At 44.0% G+C, this 11,832-nt stretch overlaps 1 protein-coding gene across 1 annotated transcript; it reads left to right on the top strand.

The window, feature by feature from the left end:
• Positions 1–3,580: 3,580 nt before the first annotated feature.
• LOC109769038 (uncharacterized) lies at positions 3,581–8,125 on the top strand. The gene is made up of 3 exons (XM_045229656.1): positions 3,581–4,786; positions 5,969–6,042; positions 7,748–8,125. Exons 1-2 carry the CDS (start codon positions 3,604–3,606, stop codon positions 6,019–6,021), a joined length of 1,236 nt encoding a protein of 411 aa, XP_045085591.1. The 5' UTR covers positions 3,581–3,603; the 3' UTR covers positions 6,022–6,042; positions 7,748–8,125.
• The last annotated feature ends 3,707 nt before the right edge of the window (positions 8,126–11,832 follow it).

Raw genomic sequence — 11,832 nt, 5'->3', positions numbered from 1 at the left:
TCGTTTTCCTCGGCATGTGTCAGTAATGCATTCAACCCCTCTGTGCATAGCAAGAAGAGGTATGGTGATAGCGGATCACCCTGCCTCAATCCTCTAGTAGGCTTGAAGCTCTCACTTTCCTCTGCATTGATCCTTACTCTGTATTCGACAGTTGAGACACATTGCATAATCAAATTCACCCATTCTTGACGAAAACCCAATCTCAACATAATCTCTTTCAAAAAAGGCCACTCGACTCTATCGTATGCTTTGTGCATGTCAAGTTTTATGGCACACAAGCCCTCTCTACCTTCTCTTTTGTTCTTAATTGTGTGAAAACATTCATAGGCCACTAAAATATTATCCGTTATCAGTCTTCCCGGTACGAATGCACTCTGTGTTGGTCTAATGATTTCTGGTAAAAAAAACCTTCAAACGGGTAGCCACCATTTTTGCAATTATTTTGTATACCGCATTACATAAGCTGATCGGTCTAAATTGTGTTACCCTTTCTGGTGTATTAATCTTAGGAATCATCACGATCGCTGTATCGTTCCAACCGGTCGGGATAGTACATGTGTTGACTGCTTTCAGAACCTCCTCAATTAGGTCCTCCCCCAGCATAGGCCAGAACCTTTTATAGAAAATAGCATGGAGACCATCTGGTCCTGGAGCTTTCAAGTCCCCAATATCGAATAAAGCCTTGCGAACATCTTCCGCGGTATAAGGGGCAAGTAGAGCACTGTTCATTTCATTTGACACTCTCCTACGGACAAGTGATAAAACTTCTTGATTGGGATGCAGAACTTCCGAAGTGAAAAGCTTTGAAAAATATTTAGTGATGTGATCTCTCAACTCCTTTTCTTCTACCCAGTTTCCTGAATCATCTAACAGTTTCCTTATATTATTTCTTTTTTTCCTGGCCGTGGCAGTGTTGTGAAAGAAAGCTGTATTACGATCCCCATGCATCAACCAGTTCGCCCGTCCTCTTTGTAACCAGAAAACTTCCTCTTGATCCAAAATATTCTCAATTACCACAATAATTTCCTTCTGGCGACATCGAGATTCCGTACCCAGAGGGCCTCGTCTTAGTTTCTCCAATTCTTTTTTCAATTTCCTAATTCTCACTTTCGGTCCCTTTAGAGTTTCCCGATCCCAAGTATGCAAATCGGCATGCACTGCTCTCGTACGATCAGCAAGTGAAGGTCCAATCCCCGCAAGCTTTGCTTTCTACCAAGATGCCTTAACAATTTCAGTGACTGTCTCTTCTTTCAACCACCTCCCTCAAATTGTTTAACACGTCCCTCTGGTCGTTTGAATATTTTTTTCATCCGAAAAATCCGTATCCAGTACGATTGGACGATGGTCAGAATGAACATGTTCTTCGTTGGTCACTCCCGCTCGTGGGAATTTATTTGCCCATGCTAAATTACAGACCGCCCGATCAAGACGCTCACGAATTTCGCCTCTACTCCAAGTGAAAAGGTCGCCTGTATAGCCTAAATTGTCGAGACCACAATCCATTAGGCATTCACGGAACTCTCTCATCATACCAAGTGGTCTTGCCATACCGCCCTGCTTTTCCGAAGGTTACAAAATTTCATTAAAATCCCCCAAAACCACCCAGGGGTGGTTACCCTTACTATGTAGATTGCGAATATCATTCCAAGATAGATGGCGTTCATTCCAATTCGGGTGACCATAAAAACCCGTAAAACGCCATTGAACCACATCCTCATACATGAACACAATATCAATAAAATGGGGCGAAACATAGTTCAACTCAACTTTATTCGACTTATGATAAAACAAAACTAGGCCACCGGCCTTACCATCACTTTCCACTACTAACATAGAGTCAAAACCTAAAGTGCAGCGTAGCTCAACGGCTTTACAATTATTCAAATGAGATTCAGAAAGGAAAATTAAATCTGCCCTTGTACGATCCTGTAGCTCCCGAAGCTCACAAACTGCCGTGTTGGAGAGCATACCACGACAGTTCCATCCTAGGATTTTCATTTTGCGCGGCGGTCCCCCTCCTCGGGGGCCGCCGATGTGCCATTTTCATCTTTCTCTTCACCAACAGATTCCACACCTTGCGGAACATACTCCTCCTCCTTCTCGTCAGTCTCCTTTGCAATGTGTGTAACCCCTCCCTCCTTGTTCTGTACTACTTCAACTCTACCAGTGCACACCCGCTTGGACGAGACGGTTACATCGCCATATAAAATGCGCTCATAGCTCTCCATTTCTTTCTCAAAGGAGAACTCTAAATCACTACCGGTCGGACGAACGCCAAAAGAGTGTCCCCTTTTTTTCCCAGTACTTGCTTACGAGCATCCTCATCTCTGTTTAGCCCCATTTTCTTTCTATCTTTCTTTTTTGAGTTGCCTCGCATGGGATTCTTAGCTGCGTTGAATTTAAAGCGCAGCACATTGTTCCCTGTACCACCTCCTGCCATAGCAATCCTGTCAGCAACGGCGTTTGACAATGCCTCCAGCACCCCCGGCTGGAAGAGGAGTGGGCTAGCAACAACTCCAGGCACTGGGGTTTGGCTGGACAACCCCAACTGCGTAGTACCTAGGAGCGCCTGCCCCTCCAGGAGAGCCTGATCTGGAGTTGAAGTAGAGTGCCTGAGACCCTCCTGGTCCTGCGCTTCACCTTGAAGGGATGGCTCCAGTGGCTTGAGGCCCTGGAACAGAGCAGCCGGTGCACCCGCACGGTCCACCTGACCAAACGGCACACCAGCCGTAGCAGGCGCCAAAGCCCCCTGAGACCGGCCCTCCTGGCCGGTGGTCGTCTTGACGGAAGAAGCGGGCCCCTTATCAGAGACCGAGAGGCCACTTACCGCAGCGGCCACCTTGACGACATCCATGGACTTGGCATTGTTGATGTTGACGATGCTTGTAGTCGAATTCTTGTCGCCTCGAGAGTAGTTCCCGAAGAGGAGACCCCTCCTGCTAGCACCTTGACTCTTCCAGTAGGGCTCAACACTAAGATTTCTAGGGAAGCAAGCTACTCTCTTCTCACTTGGAATTTTACAAAACCTCCCAGACGTGCTACCTAATGTTTGTCAGACTAGCACCGAAATTTTGGATCGTTCGGTCTATTCCTAGTTTGATACTAGTCTGATGCCTAGTGCTTTCCTAATTAAATGTTACTCTACTCCCTTTTACGTGTTTGGATCGTCGTTGGGTCTCAGACCGTCTACTATTATAGCATGAGGTCGCTTGACGGGTGGTTATGCATTTTGTGACTTTATGAGTTGAAGGATTAGGCTAACACTAAAAAAATCTGCAAAAGAAAATATTTTTGTCTATTACAGCGCTTTGGAGAAATAAAATGTTTCACTGTTAAAATATAATATAAAAATCAAAACATAGCGTGGTGTGGAGTTGTGGTTTCCCAACTTATGTTAAGCGTTTGATCGCTTATGTCATGACTGTAAAATTTTCATCGAGTAACTCTCCAGTCTCAAGGGGAAAAAAAATTGATTTTTCCTATTTTCCTTTTTTTTGAGTGGAAAATATACCTTCGTCTTTATCCACCGCCCATCGTGGGCTTCCCTGTCAGTTTTGGGTTCATAAAAAACATATACTCGGCGAGATCAGTGAGTAGGGCGAGATGACGACCGCCAGCCCCCGCCGCCGCCACCTCCGCCCTCGCTCGTCGGCGGCCGGGCCGCTGGACGACGACGACCTCCTCTGTGAGATCCTCCTACGCCTCCCCCCGCAGCCGTGCTCCCTCCCCCGCGCCTCTCTCGTCTGCAAGCGCTGGCGCAACCTCGCCTCCGACCCAGGCTTCTCCCGTCGCTTCCGCATCCACCACCGCCGCAGCCCTCCCCTCCTCGGTTTCTTTGACAATGATCTCGGCTGCTCCTTCCTACCTACTCTGGAGGCGCCCAATCGTGTCTCGCCCGGACGCTTCTCCTTGCAGTCCGGCGACCGATTCCCCTTCCGGTGCCTTGGATGCCGCCATGGCCTCGTACTCGTCTTCGACCGGACGGACCTCAGTTTCCTCGTGTGGGAACCCGTGACCGGCGAACAGCACCGGCTAGCCTGCCCCCCGGGGTTCGATCTGGCGGAGTTCGATCCGGAGAGAGGCCGGATCAACCGGGCGGTGCGTCATGCTGGCCGAGGCGTCCAAGACTTCCAGGTGGTCTTGGTAGTGGCAGGCGACAACGACACAAAGCAAAGGCGAGCGTTCGCTTGCGTTTACTCGTCGGAGACCGGCGCATGGGGTAATGTCATGTCAACATTGATTAAGTCCAAGTTTATGGTCGTTTTTCCCAGCAGATTTCATACAGTGCCTGCTGTGCTGGCTGGGGATTCCCTTTACTGGATACTTGCTGGGATTTCATCAAGCAACGTTGGTTTTGATTTTCATGCGGAGTGGCAAATCCTTGAGTTTGATTTGGAGCGGCAGAAGCTAGCTGTGATACAGACGCCAGCGATGGCGAAAGTTTTTCGCAAAGACCGCTTCACAGTCGTGCGGGGAGATGGTGGTGGGCTGGGTATGCTCATCTTGAAAGACTTCACTGCCCAATTATGGAAGAGGAAGATGGATTCTGATGGTGTTGCTTCATGGGAATTGGAAAAAAGTATTGATCTGAATAAGCTTCTTTCCCTGAATTTAAACAAGATGGGCTGCGTAAGGATGCTACGATTTGCCGAGGACAATAATTTGCTGGTCCTCCACACCTATTTCGGTCTCTTCACGGTCCAGCTTCAGTCATTGCAGTTCAAGAAACTTTCTGGAAAGAAGAAGCTTTCTCACTGTCATCCGTTCGAAAGTGTCTACACCGTAGGTAATAGCATCACTAGCATGCCTCTACACTTCTGTATTAACAATGCCAAGTTGATTTTTGATAATTGGTTGATAAGATCTTGTTCAGATCCTTTCATGTGTTACTTATTTCTCTTGCTTCTTGATGACCTCTTCGGCATATAGCGATTTTGTATCTGCAGTGTTTCTGTTCTGATTCTTATGTGGCGGTGTTTTATACTTCTATGTGATGGTTATGACCTGGATTCACATCTGTTACTGGTAGTTAGTTCACCTAGGCGATGGTCTTGTCAATGTTATCTGCTTTGTCAAAAAGTTATGTAGCGACTTTTTTGTAATGTTATCATAGAACTATGTGGTTCAAGTCGGGGCTATTCTCAGTTCATTATATGAGTATCAATACAAGAAAACAATGAACACCAAGATTGGCAAATTCTTTCTGTAATATTATCATAGGACTATGTGGTTGACATATATATGCAAGAATTTTATGTAGGCAGTCTTAGTGCATAGCTTAGTGTAGTTTATCCAAAGCCAGGACACTTAATAGATGGAAGCTGACGACAACATGAATAACTAGTTTGAACCAGCTGAAATGTCAAATAGGCAGCTCAAGGTATATTTGGAAGCTTGCTAGTTCTTTTTCTCCCATTCAGTATTGTTATATCTGCTAATATTGCTAATAATCTTAACTCGATAATGATGTTTTTTTTCTTAAAAATGTTCGAATAATTGTTCATTTTATCACTTTATGGTGAGTGTTGCAAGGGGCAAGTCCATTACTTTTGAACATGGGTAAATTAATAAATGTGGCCATTTCATTTTCAGGCTAAATTTATTTTAAGATAATCTAAATCTTTGTCATGATCACTTCTTTTTCTGGAAATTAATTAGTATGGTTATTATTTTATGATTATGGTGCCAAGCGAACTTAATGATTTTGGATACTTTCTTGTCTGACTAGCTAATATTCTGAGTGTGCATGTTCTTCATTTCTACGACATTCATCAGCATATACTGTTTTTACTATTCTTTAAATTTGACAATAGGTGCAGTTTTGTTCATCTATTCTCAATGTTGTATGAAACTGACTTTCTTGTTCAAAGTACAACTTTGAGTTCATATAAACATCCTCCTTGATGTGTCTTTGTACCTATTTGTTCTTCCATTCGAATGTAATTGGTCGTTTCACTTATACTTGCAGAAACATGCATTGGAGGTGGACATGGTGAAGCTAATCTTTTGCAAAATGCATAAGATGATTGTCTGGTTGAGCAGGTAAGCTTATCTTCTGGATTTATACCGAGATATCTTTACTGTTCATTCAAAAAATGTATTGCTTTCGTTGGTACTGCAAGAGTGGACTCCTATCATGCATTGATAACAGGCTGCATCTTGATTCTTTTCTATGACCCTGCTTTCCATCCCTTCCTGCTCTCCATTCCCTTCCATACGTCTTCCCTTTTGTTTGCTGATGTACAGCCCCTCCGATGGCTGGTGAACTAGCACCCTTCCATATTTCCTATGTGTGCATATGCTTGTGCCTGCTCAGAGATGAATGCTATCATGCTAAATAGTAGCAAATGAACTACCTACCATTTACTGTGCTTCAGGAATATATTTTTGTTTGACTTTTACTCACTGCTACATTGCCTTTTGCTCTTCTTTTACATTCGTTAAGGGTCTATGAGTCTATTAAGTCATAATGTAACTTGCATAATGTCCAATCTATGCCTGGGTAGTTGTTTCAAATTTCCTTTACTTATACCTTGAAGAGTTTGGCTTAATGTAACATTACCATGATTTATTGTGTTGCTTGCACTTATTGTGGTTTTGTCGAAGATTATTCTTGTTTTAGGCTGTTTGGTTAAACATTTTCGCCGCATCTCACTTGTTGTCTGCCAAATTCGTATCTATAGGTAATTGGCCATTAGCCACTAATATAATTTGGTTGGTCCAATTTATCAGTAGCTATGCATTGTGTGGAACCTACGGCTGTTGGCTGAACGGCTCAGTGCAAATGCCTTGGGAGGTTGTGCCGACCTCAACCGTCGTGCTGCCACTGGGGATCGAGCTCGATGAGCTGGCTGGGCTACTGCATGAGAGATGCTGAGGGCGAGGGGGAGTCGGCGACTAGGATGACGGGGACTTGGTGAGGATGGAGGAGCAGCTCATGGGTTCTTTGCCGGCCTGCCACCGCCTGGTGTGGAGCTCAGGAGGAAAGAAGCGGGGAAGGAGGATGGGGCGTCGGGGGACTAGGGTTGCGTCATTAGTTACCTCTTTAACAGGGATGCACTGTATCCAAAAGGCAATGGCCGAGTATCCATGAAGTATCAGCATTGTTTATTCCCTGATACTCAGGGGGGATACATATCCAGGACGCACCGGAGAAGTATACGTATTGGATGCGGTATCCGACATGGATACACTGGTTCCATGAAGTAACCGTGCATTCTAGCTGGCATGTTAGTGATCGAAGTACTAGTTGATGCTGTGGAGACTGGAGGGTAAAAAATTAACAGTCATTTTGGACCAAAGTCATAGTTAGTAAGATGATGCATAACCCTTCTTTGAGGCTTGTACTGCAAGAATTTGATGAATTTCAACGACTAGCTAGCTCGTACATTTCTAAAATTATGCTTATGACCTAGAAACCAGTCATTTATGATATCCTACTTCATGAGGCCCTCATAAGCCCACTGATCTTTTAGTCTTTACACCGACCGGATGTAGCCAAAGACTGCTAATATTAGAAGTTGAAGGTGCACAACTAGACCACAAATTACCTTTCATCGTTCTCTATTTCAAATGTTGGTTTAAATTTTCTAATAATGCATAGATGGTTCAACTTTGGAGCTTTTGACACAATTTCTGCAATAGTGAAGCAAATGTTTTCTGTTTGAGTCATAGAAAAAATATGAGAATAACTTTTGATTGAATAATACAAGTTTGTTCAACTGATATGGTATTGCTTGCTCCGCAGGAATCTATGGTTACATTCTGGTGGCTGAGATGCAGAAACGAGTTGTTGGGTGTAGTTTCTCCCATTCTAAAGGTTGACTGCAGAGATTGAGCCTCTATGTAGCATGCATTAGTCAGCTGCTAAGTGAACTTGTAGAAACTAACCGCTTGATTTGCTAACTTCCATAATCTATGTAGTCGTTCGTCGGCTGGCATGAAGGCCCATTGATTTGCTTCCACTAGTTAGTACTTGTCCCTCTCAGTTTGCTTAATTTGTCTCATGTTTTTTCAAGCAAGTATGTTCCAGTTTTCTGCGTCTTTTTGTTGATTTTGTCATCTGATTCTGTCTAGTGAATGTGAACTGCAGCTGGCTGTGTGGTATTTGTTGATTTTGGTGCTATTTGTTATTGCACAGCTGGCTGTGCGACTCCATCAGGATGGCCAATGCCAGCTGTCTGCTTCTTCTTTTTTTTCCTTCGAGATGAGGTGTAGGATTTGACGAGTTGGCTAACATTTCAAATATTGCGAGTTAGTTTTGAAGAAATTAAAAGGTCTCACATACTATTCCAGGCAAAAAAAGAAGATGAATAGTTTTGGTTCTTGCGATCAGTAACAGGGATAGGTGAACCAATGAGAGGACAATGTTAGCTTGGATCTGCCGCTGCATGTTGAGATTGGCAAACCTTTTGCGTCCGTGCTGCGATTAAGCGAAACATGTTCCGTGGTGACCCATTTTGCACGAGTTTTTCTTGAATTTCCATCTGGTTCCGAACTCAGAATTTAGAGGCTTGCTTCTGCCTAATGGAGGTTGAAGTGACCTGAGAGTTGGAAGATGCTCCTTCCTGTATGCTGAAACGAAACTGCCTACCTGGTGTTGGGGATTCAATAACCTTTGCTTTGAGATTCACAAACTTTTTGCTTGAGTAGTGTGATTGAGCATACTTCCCACTTCCCAAAGTTTAGATAAAACTCACATGTCTACTTCCTTCAAAATTGAGTAGTGGCCTAACAAACTGAAATGTTTTTCATGCCAACTTCCCTCTGTTATCTTATCTCTGGGCATGATAAGATAGAGTGACTTTGCTTCAGTCCAATTACGCGCTTGCTTGCTTGATGGCCGTGCATTCTGTGAGTTGATGAGTTCCACATTTGCGAAGAAGAAAAAAGGTCTCACTTATTCCTGGCAAAAGATGAATAATCTAGTTATTGTGACTAGCAAACGTTTACTCTGGTAATGTGATTAAGCAAAACATGTTTGTAACGTATGTAAACGGATTAACACCGGTTACCTTTCCAGTGAGAGTGCAGGCACAAATGGTTAGGCTAGTGGTAGGGACAAGAAAGAAAGGAATAATCAGTTGGCAGACACTGTGATTAAGTAAAACTGAGCAGAGCTCTGGTTTTACTATTATTCTTTGGATGTCCACAGGTGACGATGTTGGTGAACACAAATGATTATCACCAGTACCTCTTTTCTTTGGGAGGGGATTATTAATTGGTAAAATTATCACTGCCATTTTTAGCATCCCATTATCAGTTGTGAGTCATATAAGCCAAACCCTTTTACTGAGGATACATTGACAGTTGCTTAACATGCTAATTCACTAGTCCAGAAAAGGCCCTAGATCTGTTTCGTAAAGGAAATGGATTCTTCAAATTTGAGATTATACTCCGGTTATATCAACACAAGCCGTGACACCAGTTGCCTCTGCAATAGAAGCATGAGAACAAAATGTAGTGGCACAACCTTCTATGTTGATGCGGCTCACTGACATGGTTATACACGTGTGATGCCGGTTATAAGATAATCATCAATTGCCTCTTTTTTATGTCAAGATCATAAATTATCCCTTTTTAAATTAAGGTTATCACTTTATCAGCACAGTATTATTTACTGCGAGAACTTGTGTCTGTAATCTGACAGTGCTATCACTGTAGGAAACATGGTTACATAAGGGGGTCATGAAGTAACCATTGGCTCCATGGTTACATTCACGTTGGCCAAAATTGAAGAGCTGACACGCCGGCGCACTCCTACTGGCTCTCTTTGCCAAGAGTGGCTCTCGGCAAAGATGGCACTCGGCTTGTTAACTCTGACCCACATGTCAGGAGCTGACACGTGGCGAACTCGTGTTGGCTCTCTTTCCCGAGAGTGGCTCTGGGCAAAGATGGCCCTCGGCATGTTAACGTTGACCCACATGTCAGGAGCTGACACGTGGCGCATTCCTACTGGCTCTCTTTGCCGAGGGTGGCTCTCGGCAAAGATGGCACTCGGCGTGTTAACGCGGACCCACATGTCAGGACCTGACACGTGGCGTACTCCTATTGGCTTCCTTTGCCGAGAGTGGCTCTCGGCAAAGATGGCCCTCGGCGTGTTAACACGGACCCACATGTCAGGACATGACATGTGGCACACTCCTATTGGCTCTCTTTGCCCAGAGTGACTCTCGGCAAAGAAGCGCCACGTGGCAACCGCCGTCCCCGTCTGTTGTCCGTTAGCTACTTTATTATGCCGAGTGTTACTATTTGGCTGATCTCGGCAAACACATTGCCAAATGCCCGTGTCCTGGCTCCAGGCAAATTCCTATTTGCTGGAGAGGTATACACTGGATGGCTGTTGCCGAATGCAGCACTCGGCAAAGGCATTGCCGGCGGGTTTTGGCCCTTTGCCGAGTGTCCGTGGCACTCGGCGTATATGTCGATTCCAATAGTGATAGCTAAATAATGGTTGGACCAAACAAATTATACTAGTTAATGGCTAATGCCTGGTTGCATATATTTGCAAGTTAGACTGACAGTGAGTGATATGCTGAGAATATGTTTGACCAAACAGCCTAACACTAGAATAATCATCTACAGTAACTGCAAGAAAGACGATAAATAGCGGTATAAGATATAGTCTAGGAATACTATGCAAGGATTCGGTGGCCTCATCGCGCGGTCAGATGCCTGCTCACAGGAGAAGTCGCGGTTGTTTGAGCAGCAAGAACATCATAGCCCCTAGGAGGACTAATAGGTCTCGATGGAGGCAGACATGGTCAGGATGATGAATAAACAGTGACATGCATAGCACGACTGCTAGTGCCCATTCCGGGTGCCGATGACGCTCAAACACTCAGGGGCAGTACTAGTGTTTGTACTATGGCACAATGGGAGACATAATGTGTAGATGTGTAACTATGTTGACGCGTCCTGGTCCTTGTGAAGAAAGAACGGAGAGGCATGGCAGATTTGAGCTGCTGCAAGTATTCAAAGCGATTCAATAGCGGTGCTAGTTTCCCTCGCCAAAAAAAAACGACCGTGCTAGCTTACATGTGATAGAATCACGTATGATTGCTTAGCCAGATCACAACATCCATGCACAACACCGTATCTCTGGTGACTCAAATTGAGATATGTGGGATAAGTAGGCTTCGAATTGGGTTAAGCGGGCATACCGCGACATAAAAACTCGTACGCCACATGCTGCCGCTTAAGGTCGTATGGGGGGTAGGCTGTGCGCACGTCCTACCGTGCACCCTTGCACTCTGACCTACCCTTATGATATGATGATACAACCGAGGCTTCCATATTTCGTAACTCCCTACGTAACGATACTACGATGCAATCAATATAAGATATCAATGAACAAAAAATGGGAGAGTAACCTCGAAACCCTAAGCACACGACACAAGGACATTCCAAGGAAAATTCAAATAGAAGCAAGGACACATCAACAAGATACTTAGACAACACAACTATAATTTGAGGAAAACAACTCTATTTTAATATAGTACTAAGTAATAGTTAAACAAAGCACACATACTATCAAATTTACTGAATATTCCCAAAATAACATATACTCATTATTATTGTATGTAGAGATGAAGAATGTACACTCTCAGACTATTAACTGGTCAGAATATAGAAGTCATTTAAAGCTATTCTTAAGCTTGTTCCACAGCATATTGGATATTGATAAATTACACTTGTAATAAAAAATTCCTAGCAATATAAATGATCATGATGTATATTATACTTTAAAGTAAAATATGCCTAAAAAGGTGGAAATAAATTAAGCCCATTTACTAATTTTCCGTGGTACATATGGACTTGCCATGTGAACAG

Source organism: Aegilops tauschii, chromosome 6 (assembly GCF_002575655.3).
Source record: "Aegilops tauschii subsp. strangulata cultivar AL8/78 chromosome 6, Aet v6.0, whole genome shotgun sequence".
NCBI lineage: Eukaryota > Viridiplantae > Streptophyta > Magnoliopsida > Poales > Poaceae > Aegilops > Aegilops tauschii.
This window is presented reverse-complemented; position numbering and strand designations above follow the sequence as displayed.

Coding starts and splice junctions, on each gene's coding strand:
- LOC109769038 (XM_045229656.1), top strand. CDS start 3,604: ATGACGACCGCCAGCCCCCGCCGCCGCCACCTCCGCCCTCGCTCGTCG. Junction 4,787..5,968: donor CGAAAGTGTCTACACCGTAG/GTAATAGCATCA, acceptor TTATACTTGCAG/AAACATGCATTGGAGGTGGA.